Raw genomic sequence first — 17,754 nt, 5'->3', positions numbered from 1 at the left:
GACGCTGACATCTTGAAAAATGTCCATATTACAGAGGAGGAAGTGCCTGGATGACTTGAAACACATAAAAGTGGATAAATCCTGGGGAACTGATCAGGTGTATCCTAAAACTCTGTGGAAAGCTAGGGAAGTGATTGCTAGACTTCATACTGAGATATGTGTATCATTAAGGAGAATCCCAAAGTATTTTATTCTTATATAAGAAATAAGCAGGAAACTAGAGAAAGGATTGGTCCACTAAAGGATAATGAAAGAAGGCTGTATGTCGAACCTGAGAGAATGGGTGAGATTCTGAATGATTACTTTGCATCAGTGTTCACTGAGGAGAGGAACATGATGAATCTTGAGATTAGAGATAGAAGTTTGATTAGTCTGGATCACGTTGTCATAAGTAGGGAAGATGTGTTGGGTAGGCTAGAGGTTATTAAGGTGGACAAACCCCTAGGACCGGATGGGATCTATCCCAGGTTGCTGAGGGAGGAGAGAGAGGAAATAGCTAGGGCCCTGACAGATATCTTTGTGGCATCCTTAAATACACGTGAGGTGCCGGAGAACTGGAAGGTTGCTCATGTTGTCCCCCTGTACAAGAAAGGTAGTAGGGATATTCCGGGTAACTACAGACCAGTGAGCCTGAAGTCGGTGGTGGGAAAGTTTGCTGGAGAGGGTACTGAGGGATAGGATCTATTTATATTTAGAAAGGAATGGGCTTATCAGTGATAGGCAACATGGTTTTGTGTGGGGGAGATCGTGCCTTACCAATTTCATAGTGTTCTTCAAGGAAGTGACTAAGTTGATAGATGAAGGAAAGGCTGTTGATGTCATCTACATGGACTTTAGTAAGGCGTTTGATAAGGTTCTCCATGGTAGACTAATGGCGAAAGTGAAGTCACATGGTGTGCAGGGTGTTCTAGCAAGGTGGATAAAGAACTGGTTGAGCAACAGGAGACAGAGAATAGTAGTTGAGAGGAGTTTCTCGAAATGGAGAAAGGTAACCAGTGGTGTTCCGCAGGGGTCGGTGTTGGGGCTACTGTTGTTTGTAATATACATAAATGATCTAGAAGAGGGCATTGTTGGTATGATCAGCAAGTTTGCAGATGACACAAATTTTGGTGGAGTAGCAGAAAGCATAAGGGACTGTCAAAGAATACAGGAGGATATAGATAGACTGCAGAGTTAGGGGGAAAAATGGCAGATAGATTTCAATCCAGACAAATGTGAGGTGATGCATTAAGGCAAGACTAATTCTAGAGCAAATTATACAATGAATGGAAGAGCCTTGGGAAATGTTGATGGGCAGAGAGATCCGGGAGTGCAGGTCCATTGTACCCTGAAGGTTGCTGCACAGGTGTATAGAGTGGTCAAGAAGGCATATAGTATGCTTGCCTTCATTGGACGGGATATTGAGTATAAGAGCCGGCAAGTCATGTTAAAATTGTACAAGACATTGGATCGGCCACATTTAGAATACTGTGTATAGTTCTGGTCGCCACACTGCCAAAAGGATGTGGACACTTTGGAGAGGGTGCAGAGAAGGTTTACGAGGATGTTGCCTGATAAGAAAGATGCTAGCTATGAAGAAAAGTTGAGTAGGTTAGGTTTATTTTCATTAGAAAAAAGGAGATTGAGGGGGGACCTAATTGAGGTTTACAAAATCATGAAGGGTATGGACAGGGTGGATAGAGACAAGCTTTTTCCCAGGGTGAAGGATTTAATAATGAGAGGTCACGCTTTCAAGGTGAGAGGTGGAAAGTTTAAGGGGGATACATGTGGCAAGTACTTCACACAGAGGGTGGTGGGCGTTTGGAACGCGTTGCCAGCAGAGGTGGTAGAGACAGGCACGGTAGATTCATTTAAGATGTGTCTGGACAGATGCTTGAGTAGGTGGGGAGCAGAGGGATACAGATGCTTAGGAACTGGGTGGCAGGTTTAGACAGTAGATTTGGAATGGCTAAGGCTTAGCGGGCTGAAGGGCCTATTCCTGGGCTGTAAACTTTCTTTGTTCTATCAATAGTTACAGGTGAGGTGTCGGAAGACTGGAGGTTGGCTAACGTGGCGCCACTGTTTAAGAAAGATGATAAGGATAAGCCAGGGAACTATAGACCAGTGAGCCTGACGTCAGTGGTGGGCAAGTTGTTAGAGGGAATCCCGAGGGACAGGATGTACATGTACTTGGAAATGCAAAGACTGATTAGGGTTAGTCAACATGGCTTTGTGGGTGGAAAATCATGTCTCACAAACTTGATTGAGTTTTTTGAAGAAGTAACATAGAGATTGATGAGGGCAGAGCAGTAGTCATGATCTGTCGGGACTTCAGTACGGCGTTCAACAAGGTTCCCCATGGGAGACTGGTTAGCAAGGTTAGATCTCATGGAATACAGGGAGAACTAGCCATTTGGATACAGAACTGGCTCAAATGTAGAAGACAGAGGGTGGTGGTGGAGGGCTGTTTTTCAGACTGGAGGCCTGTGACCAGTGGAGTGCCACAAGGATTGGTGCTGGGTCCACTACTTTTCATCATTTATATAAATGATTTGGATGTGAGCATAAGAGGCATAGTTAGTAAGTTTGCTGATGACACCAAAATTGGACAGCGAAGAAAGTTACCTCAGATTACAACGAGATCTTGTTCAGATGGGCCAATAGGCTGAGAAGTGGCAGATGGAGTTTAATTTAGATAAACGTGAGGTGTTGCATTTTGGGAAAGCAAATCTTAGCAGGACTTATATGCTTAATGGTAGGGTCCTCGGGAGTGTTGCTGAACAAAGAGACCTTGGAGTGCAGGTTCATAGCTCCTTGAAAGTGGAGTCGCAGGTAGATAGGATAGTGAAGAAGGCATTTGATATGCTTTCCTTTACTGGTCAGAGTATTGAGTACAGGAGTCGGGAGGTCATGTGGCAGCTGTACAGGACATTGGGTAGGCGTACAATTCTGATCTCCTTCCTATCAGAAAGATGTTGTGAAACGTGTAAGGATTCAGAAAAGATTTACAAGGATGTTACAGGATTGGAGGATTTGAGCTATCGGGAAAGGTTGAATAGGCTGGGGCTATTTTCCCTAGAGCATCGGAGGCTGAGGGGTGACCTTATAGAGGTTTACAAAATCATGAGGGGCATGGAAAGGATAAATAGACAAAGTCTTTTCCCTGGGGTGGGGGGAGTCCAGAACTAGAGGCCATAGGTTTAGGGTGAGAAGGGAAAGATATAAAAGAGACCTAAGGGACAACTTTTCATGTGGAGGGTGGGATGTGTATGGAATGAGCTGCTACAGGAAGTGGTGGAGGCTGGTACAATTGCAACATTTAAAAGGCATCTGGATAGGCATATGAATAGGAAGGGTTTGGAGGGATATGGGCCAGGTGCTGGGACTAGATTGGGTTGGGATATCTGGTCGACATGGACAAGTTGGACCAAAGGGTCTGTTTCCGTGCTGTACATCTCTATGACTCTATGTATAATGCAATAACTATCTAATTTAGACAAGTAAGAAGAAGTGTTTTGTGTCACCATTTATTTTTATTCTTTAGACAATCATTATCTACCTTACACACTTTAAGCATGGAAGAAAACTCTCTCAAATTGTACACTGTTCAGATCCTTCATGTCAGAACATAACCCGACCTGAAAATGTACCAGATGTTTAGTTTGACTGTTTCTCTTCAGTCTAACATAAGGACAATAAAATGAATATAAATCTTCCATCACCACATTTAGGTCAAACAAAGTGTTCCATAATGCTATCTAATGTTATTACTCAAGAAGGGAAATAGATCACATTCATCTTTTCTCCTTTACATTGTAAAATGATCTTACTTGGATGTGTGCATATCTTCAGATAATTCAGAAATTTTAGTTTAAAAACACATAACATTGGAGGGAATAGATGCGCAACTGATATATCAGTTATCCCTATAATACAACTGTCGTAATTTGATCACAAGGACTATGATAATTCTGATACACTCAGTATACTATTACAAAGAGACTTTGTAATGGAACATTTGATTTCTCCAAACATAAAACAATACACTTGTTCTCATAAATATCAAATTTTCTTCCTTTGTTTAGGATTCCTCCACCCTTTTGTGCCCACATTACACAGAAAAAGATAATGTTTCTTTAGTGCTTTCCTCGAATATCATAAATTAACAAACTACTAGTGTGGACTATGGTGTAAAGAGATCTGCCTACATTTCTGCCTCACACCATCAAAACATTTAACTCTTAGAAGTGAATTTGTAAACACAAACCCATTACAATATACTACAAAGGATCATCATTGAATACTTGTAATTTTAGCTGTGTTTTTGAAGATTTTGGTTCCATGATAACCATTCTGCAGATAGAGCCTCTGTTTCTTAATCTCATGATTTGTTAAAATCAGAAACATTTTTAAAAATGTTCCATTCCAATATGTTTAGACTTCAGATGCTGCAAATACTATTCCAGACAAAGGACTTGAATGCTTTAACAATCAGATCCTAAGCCAAAGTACCCACAAATATATTGCAAAAATAGACAGCAGGAAGAAAACTAAATCAAACTGAATCCTATTAATGTTCTGGTTGCTTCAACTTTATGTGCACTTTGAAAATGTAAAGACTCAGTTGAGTTAATCCACCTTCAGAAAGGAGAGAAGAAATATCTGGCGGGTCTTCCATAGTTAAATGAGGGAAGAATGATGCAACAGTTTTCCATTGAAAACCACAATTTTTGATATCATCTTGAACAGTGCCAGGGGCAATCATGTAGATATTTATTTCCTGATTCTTCCCAAAGTGTTTTGAAGCAGAATTGTCAAGTAGCTCATTCACTGTGTTATTGAGAAAAGACACATCAGACCCTCCTAGGTCAATGATTCTAACAAACTTTTCATCTGATTTGATGTTAAGAAGATACCTAGGAGGCATGTAGGTATGGTAAAAAACCAAATTATGCTCAGTCTGGCTAGGCAAAGGATTTTCTGAGTGAAGAACTTTTTCTAAATAAGACAGACAAGGAATTAGTCCACCCTGGTGCAGACAGCCAAAAAACACTGACCCCAAGAGATTAAATACCACTATTACAACTTTCCAACTCCGCATCTTATATTTTGAAGCACTAAGGATGACAAGTGGCACAATGAGTGGACTAATGTAGCGTGGCTCTTGATGACTAAACATTGATAGAATAACAATAGGGATAAAATAAACCAACAGTAAATACTCAGTAATTTGAGTAGTCATAGAAAGCTTTGCAGGCAACTTATTTTCCAAATTGTCTTTGTGAGAGGTATGGCCACTGGCTTTGCACGCAAATTTGCTAACCATTGTTTTGACACCAGTTGTCACAGCAGATAAGTGGAGGCCGCCAAACAGTAGAAAACTGTTCACAGTCAGATGTGTAAACCAGGGGTGGCTACCATGTGCGATAAGGCTTTTTTGGTCCAAGTTATATAAAATTAGATTAACAGGGGTTAAAACAAGATGTTGGCTTATGTTGACAAACAGTGTATAAATGTTATTGCCATCTTTCAAAAACCAAGCCCTTTCAGATAACAATGAACCAAAATACAATGCATCTGTCACAATGAAAAGAAAACTGGTTGCAATTACAGACGATAGAAGACCAAAGAAACGCTTCATAATTCGTCTTAAATCAAACTGAAGTATGCCTTTCTGATCACAAAAAAGCCATCGGAACATTGGTATTAGAGCATAACCAATGAATGTGGGCCTGTTAAAAAAACCAGAGACCAAAACAATCCCAATAAAATGTTTTTTTTTCCCGCTTTCCTTTCTCATAGGATTTGATGCCACACTTGCTTGCTTTATGTCCATGGCTACTAGCAGCAGCAGTAATGCAAAAAGTACTGCTTCTATGACATTTGAAAATGTCCGGGTGTAGAAAACTAACACCACATGTGACCCACTCAGTAGTGTCAATGCATCCCATGGATCTGCTCCCCAGAGACAGGCTAAATGGTATACAGAATAGTCTAGTATAAAAGACACACATGTTAGGTAGCATCTAGGGAAAACCAACAAACTGTAACCATTTAGGATTTTATCAAATAGGCCTGAATTGTGTAAAGCTTTAAGTGTTGTGAATGAAAATCCAGAGGTGATCAATGGGAACAGAATTGATCTGCTGGGGTAGCTGGTATTGAATTCCCAAGTACGGTAAGTTTTGAGATTCAAAATATCACCTGTAAAGAAAAGAAATATATTCAAAATGAGAAAAGCAAATTACTTTGACAATTATATACATTGTTATAGAAAATTCAGCCACCGAATTAATACCTCTTACCTTTGATAATTTCATCTTAATCTCATCCAATTCTTGCTCTCACTATCTCCTCAGATCTTTAGTGGTACTGCATCTCCTCTATTGCTAATGCTGGCTCATTGAAACAAGGCTTTTTCTTTCCTGTGGTAAATCCTTCTTTTTCTCTGCCTCATTGATGAGATACAAGAAAATACTAGTTATTTGCATGATGATTGTTCTGTCATCTCTGGACTCCAAGGTAATGGAACCTTTGTCACTGTTATCAAAACTCATATTCATTGCATACTCGTCACTCTTTTCCTCTAAGTGCCAATTACATCATATTTCTTGTGTTTTCAGTAGAATGAGATTAAGACTTGCTGCTCCACCTCCTGCTTGAAATCATCCTTTCCAGAACTTAAAATCTGTAGAAATCCTTAACCCTTCAGTCTTCAATTCCTTCTACAGTCTCTAAGATTTTAAAATATATACTTGGCATCATCTAATTACTTCCTGAATTATCTCATCTTCTTTTCTATTGCTTTTGGTTGTTGTGGAATCCTTCACTGAGGTTTCACCCTAACAAAGAAAAAATCATATTCCAGCTTGTTTACAAATATCAGAGAATGAAAGCAACAGTCATCTAAAACATTTTAATCAAGAATGCAAAGCTATTTTACCATACAATTCATGGAGATGGTTACTTACCTTTTTCCCCAGCATTTCCTCTTATCCCACCAAGAAGGTGAAGTCATAAACAGAGCTGACAGGTGGATATGAAATACACACTAAAAAATAACAGTGCTTTGCTATAGGTTGAATTTGTGGAAGCTTGGATTGCAAAAGGTGAGCAACCACAAAATATAAATTCAATATAATTACCTATGCTGACCCTTGCTCCCATTATGCATGTTTTAAGCAACTGCTGGCCACAAAAGGTTATTTTGTATAAACATCATGCCAATATTTTAGTGAGGCTATATTGGCTTTGCTGATATATTTCATGTTGCATCATGCATTGTTTCTAATTTTCTACAGTGTCAGAATGACTGCCCTCATAAACATATGCCTCACTCCGGTTTAAAATATTGTTTGCCTCCAGACTCCTAGATATCAAAACGAAAGCTGAATACCATTGTTCTTTGTGAATTTGTACCATGACTAATTAATGAATGGCACCAGTCATTAAAATGTCCACCTGCTTTTGAATATTTCTTATTTAAGAAATTCCCCTTGGCTACAATTCAAATGGAATCACATCAGATTCCATGTGTATGCTGATAACAGGAAGTTCTCATCTCCATTTCTCTTGACCACTCTAATATCTGACTTACCATATTGCTTGTCTGACATTCAATCCTGAATGAATAAAATACTGCTGGGTTTAGTCTCTTTCACAATATCTATTAACTCCACCTCATTCCATAGCCAGACTATTCCCACCCTCAGCATCCTATCTGAACTAGAAATGAGTTTGCAATCGCATGGTCCACTGATCACCAAAACCATCTTCTTCCATCATTGTAACATTGCCAATTTCTGTTCTGCCTAATCTCATCTGCTGAAACCCTCATCCATACCTTTAGAATCTCAAGATTTGACCATTACAGTGCTTTCTTAGCTGGCTAACCTCCCTCCATAAATCTGACCTTGTACAAACCTCTGTTGTCCTTATTCCATTTTGCACAAACATCATTCATCCATCATTGTTTGCTCACTAATCTACACTGGCACCTTGTCCAACAATCCCTTGATTTTAAAATTCTCATCCTTGTTTGCAAATACTCCCTTCTCTCCCTAATCTCTTGCAGTCGTACAACCTTCCATGCTCTCCTCGCATTCTGGTCTTTTGTGCATCTCCAATTGTAAATCTTCACCATTGGCAGTTTTCAACTACTTAAGCCTTAAAATTCCATCTCTGCATCTCCTTGTTCTTTTAAGATGCCGCTTAGAACTTAATGTTTTGATTAAAGTTTTGGTCACTTGTCCTGTTACATCAATGTAGGTCAATATTAACACTGGTAAACGTATTGGAAAAGCTCTGGAATGTTAGAGGCACTATATGAATGTAAGTTTCTGTTTTTGATGTGGAATAATATTTTATGAAACTGTTATTCAATCAATGCAATGTGATTCTACAGAGTATTAACATTGCTATCACTTTAACAATAATGTTATTTTATTATGTTGCATTTTAGCATTTTTGATTTTACATTTCTCCATGAACTTCTGGCAATTAGTATCTCATTTGCTTAATATAGCCAATTAGTTCTTACGAATTGCAGCTGTGTAGCACACTGCAGCAAAATTATTGCATTTTAACATCAAAATTAGAATTAATTCCAATTTTATGCAGACCTCTGTTAAAACTAAATCATGTCACCCTCAAAGTTTTGTAGACACAGGAAGTTAATTCATGAGCATGGGATGAAGCAGTTTATTTTAAAAGCAAAGGAAATTATTTGTAGAAAGTCTTTAAAAGACATTTTACCTGCCATAACCTCTGGAGACTGGAAAAATTCATCAGGATGTATATAGCCTGTTTGTGGTGCTAGGCACCATAGCACCCTGACTACTCCAAGTACCAACCACATTAACTTGGAAGCCATCCTGTGCATCAAAACTTCTCACAACTGTTTAAAAGAAATTCTAATTAGTTTTCTTTACAACAAAGGAAAAGCAGAATGATTAATTTTGTAAAAAAAATTTGAAAATTATATTAAAATATTTTAACTATATGAGACAGATGTAACAGTTACTTCACAATCTTTAAACAGGAAAATAAAATGTGAAGTCCCTACCTTAACGCATTGGTCTGTTTTTCCGATTTTGGTGGACTTGTATACTTGCATTGGTTTCTGGTTTATTTGAAACATACAGAATTTTCTTTATCTTTATTATATATATGTGAAAATAGATGATGTCTTAGCATCAAAATTAATAAATATCATATTTTAATAATAGCATTGTACATTAAAAGAAAGATCTCACATTTATATTAGGCCTTTCATTACTTCATGATATTAAGTGCTGCCAGGTCTCTCTTTCCTATATCAACTGCAATCTACATCAATCTATGTAACAATGCTTACTTTACCTATCCTCGTTCAAGCCTTTTTACATCTAAACTTCACTATTCCAACCCTCTCCTGGTTGGCCTCCCATTGCCCATCCTCGATAAACATGAATTTATCCAGTACTGTTCACCATATTTTAACTTCACCAAGTTCTGAATCAGAAAACTTTCTTGTATACACTTTACAAATTCCTCTCCATCTAAACCCTTAACTCTATGGCAGTCCCAGTCTATGTTTGGAAAGTTAAAATTCACTACCATTTAAAATTAAAAAGTTAAAATCCTCTATTATTCTTACAGATAACTGACATCTCCTTACATATTTCTCAATTTCCTGCTGACTATTGGGGGCAGGGGGGGTGTCTATGGTACGATCCCAATAAGGTGATCATTCCTTTCTTATTTCTCAGTTGCACACAAATAACTTCTCTAAACGTATTCTCAGGACTATCATCCCTAAGTACAGCCATAAATCCCATGTCAAAAAATCCACTTCCCCTTCTTGTTTGCACCCCCCTTTCTAAAGCATTTGTTTGGCCACTTCGGAATATTGTGTGCAATTTTGGTCCTCCTCCAACAGGAAAGATGTTGTGAAACTTGAAAGAGTTCAGAAAAGAATCACAAGGATGTTGCCAGGGTTGGAGGGCTTCAGTTTAGGGAGAGGCTGACTAGCTGGGGCTGTTTTCCATAGAGCATTGGAGGTTGAGGGGTTACCTTATAGAGGTTTGTAATATCGAGGGTCATGGATAGGTAGGCAAGGTCTTCTCCCTGGGGTACAGGGAGTCCAGAACTAGAGGGCGTAGATTTAGGTTGAGAGGGGAAAGATTTAAAAAGGACCGAAAGGGCAACTTTTTCACGCAAAAGGTAGTGCATGTATGGAATGAACTGCCAGAAGAACTGGTGAAGTCTGGTACAATTACAACATTTAAACGGCTTCTGGATGGATATATGAATAGGAAGAGTTTAGAGGGGCATGGGCCAAGTGCTGGCAAATGGGGCTAGATTGATTTCAGATATCTGGTTGGCATGGACAAGTTGAACCGAAGGGTGTGTTTCCATACTGTACATCTCTATGACTTTAATTTCTGTTCACCCATCAGATCTCAGGGGCGGCACAATGGCTAGCACTGCTGTCTCACAGCACCAGGGTCCCAGGTTCCATTCCAGCCTCGGGTGATGGTCTGTGTGGAGTTTGCACATTCTCCCTGTGTCTGTGTGGGTTTCCCCCAGGTGCTCTGGTTTCCTCCCACAGTCCAAAGATGTGCAAGTGAATTGGTCATGCTAAATTACCCATATGTTAGGTGCATTAGTCAGAGGGGAAATGGGTTTGGGTGGGTTACTCTTTGGAGGGTCAGTGTGGGCTGAAGGGCCTGTTTCCACACTGTAGGGAATCTAATCTAAATCTATACTCATTGCTCCCAGTATAGCTCAATATAAATATTATTATTTTTAAATGTTGGAATCAGTTTATTCAGTTGACCAGAATGTGACGTAGAATTGCACCAACAACACACGTTCAATCCCCTACCAGTTTTAGTGCCACTGAGAGACTTGCATCTGTGCCTCACTCATGTTTGATGTGGAATGGTGCTCTTCAAGTTATACAGTCACATTTTCTCTCTCTATTTTCTATTCATCCTGTTCCCAAATGTTATTACACAGCTTTGGAACAGGTGGGATTTCAACTTGAGTCTCCTGACTAAGAGTCAGGGACGCCACCACTGTGCCACAGCAGTCTCTATGTCTCTCACTAAGAAGGGCATCCAACCACTTAAATAAAAACTGTGGATGCCAGAAACCAGTGACAAAAATAAAAATTGCTGAAATAACTCAACAGATCTGGCAGCACCTGCAGAAAGCAAACAAGAGTTAATATTTCAGATCCAGTGACCCTTCCAGGCCTGCTTAGTTATTGCAACAAATTCTGTTTTTGCATCTATGGTTCCTAAATTAATCTCGTCCCATTTGCCAGCACTTGGTCCATATCCCTCCAAACCTTTCCTATTCACAGCCATCCAGATGCCTTTTAATTGCTGTACTTGTACCAGCCTCCACCACGTCCTGTAACCGCATATTCCATACACACACCACCCTTTGCGTGAAAATGTGGCCCCTTTGAAATCTTTCGCCTTTCACGTTAAACCTATGCCCTCTAGTTCTAAACTCCCTCCACCCCAGGGAAAAGACCTTGCCTATTTATCCCAACCATGGCCCTTATGGTTTTATAAACCTCTAAAAGGTCAGCCCTCAGTCTCCATGCTCCAGGGAAACCAGCCCCCTGCCTATTCAGGCTCTCCCTGTAGCTCAAACCCTCCAGCCCATTCTCGGCTCAATGCCCTCTCCACGTTACAGGAGCACCCAGTCGAGAGCCCTCTCCAGAGCGGACAGGGAAACTGACCACGTGTTGTTCAGGAGTGGGTGGTGGAGGGGTGGGGCGGGGCAGGGGCAACGGTTACACTCCGTCAGCAAGAGACTGTTACCTGGACAAGGCCGTACGGTAACCGGAAGTATCTCGCGCTGATATGTTCAAATTCGGAGCCTTTGATTGGTTACAAGCGGTGGCGTTCTCACGGTGACAGCTGACGTTTCCGATGTTTTAAAGGCGCAGGGGCGCGTTCGGTCAGCGAGGAAAGTTTTATTTCCAGCCGACAATAAATATTTGATCATAACCAACGATCTTTTGCATCGCGGTCGGTATCCGTGCTTGGTTCACTCAGCTCGACAGTCGTAGTCTGATTTACACTTTCAAGAGAAATTAAGGTGGTTTAGTCATCTGTTTTGTTTTAAAGAAAACCTACAATTAACCTTGTTTGTTGGTAGTCACTTTTTGGCAAATTATTCTGATCGGGGAGACTCAGTTGGGGGATAGAGCTCTCAAAAGGTCTGGGAAAAGTAACAGAAACAGGGAAGGTAATAGAAACCGTTAAAGAGTTGAAAATGAGAATTTGAATTTCGGAGTTTGTTTAACTAGGAGCCATCCTCAGTTAAGGGTGATTCGTGAATGCGGATTTCATTATCTTCATAAAGATAAATACAAGTGAAACATTAAAATTACATACACAAGCTGAAATTGCTGCAGAAACTCACACTGCTGTGTGAAAACTCACAAATCATTCCGGGAGCAATCCCATTTCAGTGTTTCATGGGCTGTTACATGCACTCAGACCTCCTGAGATCTTGTGCCAGTGTGTGATTTTATTTTTTTTTATTTTTAAATAAAAACTAACTACTGTGGATAAAAACCGAAAGATCTGCGGATGCTATAAATCAAACACTACCAGAAATTGTCTGGCAGCATCAGTGGAGTGAAAGCAGAGGAGTTCTGAAGGAATCAGTGTATCCTGACCCCACTTTCTCTCCAGGGTGCTGCCAGACCTGTTGAGTTTTTCTAGCAATTTCTGTTTTATTTCTCCTTCCAAGCATCCACAGTTCTTTGTTTTTTCCATTAAAATTACATGGGACGAGATTGAGTTGGGATATCTGGTCGGCATGGATGGGTTGGACCGAAGGGTCTGCTTCCATGCTGTATATCTCTATGACTCTATCTCAGGAGGTCTGAATGCATTTAACAGCCAATGAAGCGTTGAATTGCAGTTACTGCATGAGGAATTTGCCAGTTTTCATACAGCAAGCTCCCACATACCATAATATGATAATGACCGGATCATTTGTTTTCATGGTAATTGAAAATAAATAATAACTTTGCAGAACACCAGTTCCCCTTCAAAACAGTAATCTGTTAAATACACTGAGTGCCATACAGGCAAGGCCTCAGTTTAACATCTCACCCAAAGGGCAACTGTTACACTCATCTGTTACAGCCCTTTGATGTCAATACATTTGGTAAAATGTGAAATTGTCCATTTTAGCAGGAAAGATTTTTTAAAAATGTTATTAAATGATGAGATATTTTAGAGGTACAAACGCAGAGGGATCTGGTTGGTCTTGTACATGAGTTGTAAAACTTAATGCAGTTACAGCAGGAATTGGGAAAGCTAACTATACCAGATCCTAACTCCCAGCCCTGCTGAGTTTTTACCATTCCCCCAGACTTCCCTCTCGCTGACGGTGAATGGTCAGTCCTCAGTAAAGGTCTCACCTTCATCCCACTACATTCCCAGGTCAATAAATTCCAAACACGTTGCAACATCAAACTTTCCTTCCCCCTTCCTGCTTACTTTTTCCATTGGAACTCTCACCCACCTTCCGAGAACCCCTTTTCCTGCCTCTAACACACTCCATCCACTTGGACACCCCAAGCTGGTCTGTTACCTCCCCTCAACCTCTTTATCTTCAACTGCCACCGTGACATTGACCACCTCAACCTGTCAACCCCTCTCACCTACTCCAACCTCTTCTCCTCACAAGATGCAGCTCCCCCCCCAACTCCAACCCTAAACTCACCACTAAACCAGCCAACAGGTTGGGGTGCGCAGTGGTAGTTTGGTGCAACAACCTCTACACCGCTGAAGCCAGGCGCCAACTCACGGACACCTGCTGCGACTGTCCCCATGACCATGACCCCAATTCCCATCACCAAACCATCATCTCCAAGACAATCCATAACCTCGTCACCTCAGTTGATTTCCCATCCACAGCCTCTGACTTCATTGTCCCGGAACACTGCACTGCCTAGTTCTACCTTTCACCCAAAATTGACAAATCTGACTTCCCTGGTCGATACATCATTTCCACCTGTTCCTGCCTCACCGAACATATCACCTAATATCATTACACCGTCCTGGATTCCTTGGTCCAGGAAGTCCCACATACATTCCGGACAGTATCTACACCCTTCATCTCACCCATGGCTTTTGTTTCCCCTGCCCATAGTGCCTCACCTTTACCATGGACATCCAGTCCCTGTACACTTCCTTCTGCCATGATAAAGGCCTTCAAGCCCTCTGTTTCCTCCTCTCCCGCTGATCCAACCAATATCCCTCCATTGTCACACTCATTCGATTGGCAGAACTGGTCATCACCCTCAACAACTTTTCCTTCAAAATTTCTCAATATTCCTGATGAAGGGCTAATGCCCAAAATGTTGATTCTCCTGCTCCTCAAATGCTGCCTGATCTGCTGTGCTTTTCTATGACTGCACTTTTCGGCTCATTTATCACCAAGGGAATTAAATATAAAAATAGGAAAGTTGTGCTTCAGTTATGCAGAGTTATGCAAGACTACACCTGTGCATGGCATTTTGTCACTTAGAGTTATAGAGTCACAGAGATGTACAGCATGGAAACAGACCCTTCGGTCCAACCCATCCATGCCGACCAGATATCCCAACCCAATCTAGTCCCACCTACCAGCACCTGGCCCATATCCGTCCAAACCCTTCCTACTCTTATACCCATTTAAATGTTGCAATTGTACCAGCCTCCTTCACTTCCTCTGGCAGCTCATTCCATACACGTACCACCCTCTGCATGAAAAAGTTGCCCCTTAGGTCCCTTTTATATTTTTCCCCTCTAACCCTAAACCTATGCCTTCTAGTTCTGGAGTCCCCAACCACAGGGAAAAGACTTTGTCTATTTATCCTATCCATGCCCCTCATAATTTTGTAAGCCTCTATCAGGTCACCCCTTTGCCTCCGACGCTCCAGGAAAAACAGCCCCAGCCTGTTCAACCTCTCCCCATAGCTCAAATCCTCCAACCCTGGCAACATCCTTCTAAATCTTTTCTGAACACTTTCAAGTTTCACAACATCTTTCCGATAGGAAGGAGCCCAGAGTTGCATGCAGTATTCCAACAGTGGCCGAACCAATATTCTGTACAGCCACAACATGACCTCCCAACTCCTGTACTCAATACTCTGACCAATAAAAAAAACATACCAAATGCCTTCTCCACTATCCTATCTACCTGCGACTCCACTTTCAAGGAGCTATGAACTTTCACTTGAAGATCTCTTTGTTCAGCAACATTCTCAGGGACCTTACCATTAAATGTATAAGTCTTGCTAAGATTTGCTTCCCCAAAATGCAGCACCTCACATTTATCTGAATTAAACTCCATCTGCCACTTCTTAGCCCATTGGCCCATCTGGTCAAGATCCTGTTGTAATCTGAGGTAACCTTCTTTGCTGTCCACTACACCTCCAATTTTGGTGTCATCTGCAAACTTACTAACTATACCTCTTATGCGCACATCCAAATCATTTATGTAAATGATGAAAAGTAGAGGATCCAGCACCGATCCTTGTGGCACTCCACTGGTCATAGGCCTCCAGTCTGAAAAACAACTGTCCACCACCACCCTCTGTCTTCTACCTTTGAGCCAGTTCTATATCCAAATGGCGAGTTCTCCCTGTATTCTGTGAGATCTAACCTTGCTAACCAGTCGCCCATGGGGAACCTTGTCGAAAGCCTTATTGAACTCCATGTAGGTCATATCTACCATTCTGCCCTCATCAATCCTTTTTGTTACTTTAGATTAGATTACTTACAGTGTGGAAACAGGCCCTTCAGCCCAACAAGTTCACACCGACCTGTCGAAGCGCAACCCACCCAGACCCCTACATTTACCCCTTCACCTAACACTACGGGCAATTTAGCATGGCCAATTCACCTAACCTGCACATTTTTGGACTGTGGGAGGAAACCAGAGCACCCAGAGGAAACCCACAGACACGGGGAGAATGTGCAAACTCCACACAGACAGTCGCCTGAAGCGGGAATTGAACCCGGGTCTCTGGCGCTGTGAGGCAGCAGTGCTAACCACTGTGCCACCGTGCCGCCCACTTCTTGAAAAACTCAATCAAGTTTATGAGACATGATTTCCCACGCATAAAGCCGTGCTGACTATCCCTATTCAGTCCTTGCCTTTCCAAGTACATGTACATCCTGTCCCTCAGGATTCCCTCCAACAACTTGCCCACCACCGACGTCAGGCTCACTGGTCTATAGTTCCCTGGCTTGTCCTTACTACTCTTCCTAAAGAGTGGCACCACGTTGGCCAACCTCCAGTCTTCCGGCACCTCACCCTCATTTAAGTAAGGATGTAAATGCATTGGAAGTGGTTAAGAGAATGTTTACTAGACTATTATCTGGAATAGACAGATTGTCTAATGGAAAATTTGGACAAGCTAGGCTTGTATACGGAGGAGTTTAGAAGAGTAAGAGACAACTTGATTGAAACATAAGATTCTGAAGAGTCTTGACAGAGTTGATGTGAATAGCATGGTTCCTGTTACGAGAGAACTTAGAACCTGGGGGTCATTGTTAAACAATCAAGGGTTGGATATTTAAACAGAGATGAGGCAACATTTTTTTCTCAGGGTCATGAATCTTTGGAACATGCTTCCTTAAAATATGGTTGAAATAAAGTCCTTGAATATTTTTAAGACAGAGGTAGATTATTATGAAGCATGGAGGTAAAATGTTATGAGGGCAAGCAGAAATGCAGCTTTATACAAGCAGGTCTGTCATGGTCTTATTGAATTGCAGGCTTGAGGGACTGAAAGGCACGGAAATAGGCCATATTCATACATCCATATACAGTAATATACTTCCTTATTTTCTCTCTTTATAGATCTCCAAGGACCGCTCAAGGATCCTTACTCTTTTATAAATTCATCCGTCCATGCTACGTGGCTGTGTATGGGTTTGCTGCCTTAAAACTCCCCCTCCCCCTCGATCCCAAGGAAATATGTGCATCTAATTGCCATACTGACTGGAATAGGCATATACCAGTAATCTTAACTGTGGTAACCATTTTCTTTTTGAGGTCTCAGTTAATGAGCCACCCTTGAAACTGTGGCCTTGGTGGATTGTCTTGTATTCCTGGTAAGGAATATACTTCAGTATTATAGAGAGATGATATGACTTTAATTTAGACTAAATTGAGACTTTTAGTTTTTAAAGCTGATTGGAAAATTTACTGGAGTGTGTGTTTATTTGAGATGAAGATTGTTAAAGATAATTCATCTGAAAATTTTTGATGCTAACAGCACGAAGTAGATTCATGATGAAAAGAATGTTATCAAAGGCTTAAGGGAGAATTGTCTTCTCCACCATAGTTTTCAAAACGTGTTCAATTCAAACATGCTGGTGAAAGAAAGTCAGGTAACCTGTCAGGCCTGTAAGATTTTTGTGACTTGATGTATTTGCTGATTATGATATAATTTTTCTCGCTACATACTAGATAAAACCGTTTGATCTGAATCTTACTCTTTTTGGCTAAGTTCAAGTTGGGTCAAGTTCTTCACTCACCTGTGTTGTCACCTCTCTCTTCCACACCACTAACCGTGCACGATCTCTGCATTGCCTTCTCTTTACAGAGGAACCTTGATTATCCAAATATCAATTATCTGAAAATAGGACTATCCGAAGGAGATCTCAAGGTCCGTTAGAAACATTACATCAACGATTTGTTTCCAACAGTGATCACGTCTTTTGTTTACAGTGATTAAACAGGCACCATCTCCAAATGACT

General features: G+C 41.0%; 2 protein-coding genes and 1 long non-coding RNA gene across 5 annotated transcripts in view; 1 reads left to right on the top strand and 2 right to left on the bottom strand.

Moving 5' to 3' along the window:
- LOC122556063 (GPI alpha-1,2-mannosyltransferase 4-like) overlaps nucleotides 1-8,851 on the bottom strand; it is a 45,322-nt gene extending 36,471 nt beyond the window's left edge. Inside the window, exon 1 of the mRNA XM_087993460.1 lies at nucleotides 8,734-8,851. The gene's annotated coding sequence lies outside the window, so the exon portion shown is untranslated. The remainder of the gene's footprint in view (nucleotides 1-8,733) is intronic.
- On the bottom strand, nucleotides 3,472-11,816 carry LOC122556065 (GPI alpha-1,2-mannosyltransferase 4-like). Of its 3 annotated transcripts, none has more exons than XM_043702471.2 (4): nucleotides 11,799-11,816; nucleotides 9,044-9,100; nucleotides 8,734-8,875; nucleotides 3,472-6,183 (listed from the first exon to the last, which is right to left on the bottom strand). In XM_043702471.2, exons 3-4 carry the CDS (start codon nucleotides 8,858-8,860, stop codon nucleotides 4,550-4,552), a joined length of 1,761 nt encoding a protein of 586 aa, XP_043558406.1. In that variant the 5' UTR covers nucleotides 8,861-8,875; nucleotides 9,044-9,100; nucleotides 11,799-11,816; the 3' UTR covers nucleotides 3,472-4,549. The 3 variants fall into 3 exon arrangements, with proteins under 3 accessions (XP_043558406.1, XP_087849589.1, XP_087849588.1); XM_087993463.1 differs by lacking the exon at nucleotides 11,799-11,816 and adding an exon at nucleotides 11,549-11,669; XM_087993462.1 differs by lacking the exon at nucleotides 11,799-11,816 and having other exon boundaries at nucleotides 9,044-9,311.
- Nucleotides 11,817-12,030: 214 nt separating this feature from the next.
- Nucleotides 12,031-17,754, top strand: part of LOC148148291 (uncharacterized) — a 30,519-nt gene continuing 24,795 nt past the window's right edge. Inside the window, exons 1-2 of the long non-coding RNA XR_015759014.1 lie at nucleotides 12,031-12,078; nucleotides 16,852-17,105. This is a non-coding gene — a long non-coding RNA (uncharacterized LOC148148291). The remainder of the gene's footprint in view (nucleotides 12,079-16,851; nucleotides 17,106-17,754) is intronic.

Source organism: Chiloscyllium plagiosum, unplaced genomic scaffold (genome assembly GCF_037043375.1).
Source record: "Chiloscyllium plagiosum isolate Xiang-an unplaced genomic scaffold, Cpla_swu_hap1 HiC_scaffold_13, whole genome shotgun sequence".
Lineage (NCBI taxonomy): Eukaryota > Metazoa > Chordata > Chondrichthyes > Orectolobiformes > Hemiscylliidae > Chiloscyllium > Chiloscyllium plagiosum.
The sequence above is the reverse complement of the archived record's forward strand: the minus strand, read 5'-3'. Positions and strand labels throughout refer to the sequence as shown.

What these genes read in the sequence shown, in the direction of transcription:
- LOC122556065 (XM_043702471.2), bottom strand. Translation starts at nt 8,860, where the DNA reads ATGCACAGGATGGCTTCCAAGTTAATGTGGTTGGTACTTGGAGTAGTC. An exon ending in GTCTCCAGAGGTTATGGCAG is followed by an intron (nt 6,184 to 8,733) that starts GTAAAATGTCTT and finishes TTTTCTTTACAG; the next exon opens with GTGATATTTTGAATCTCAAA.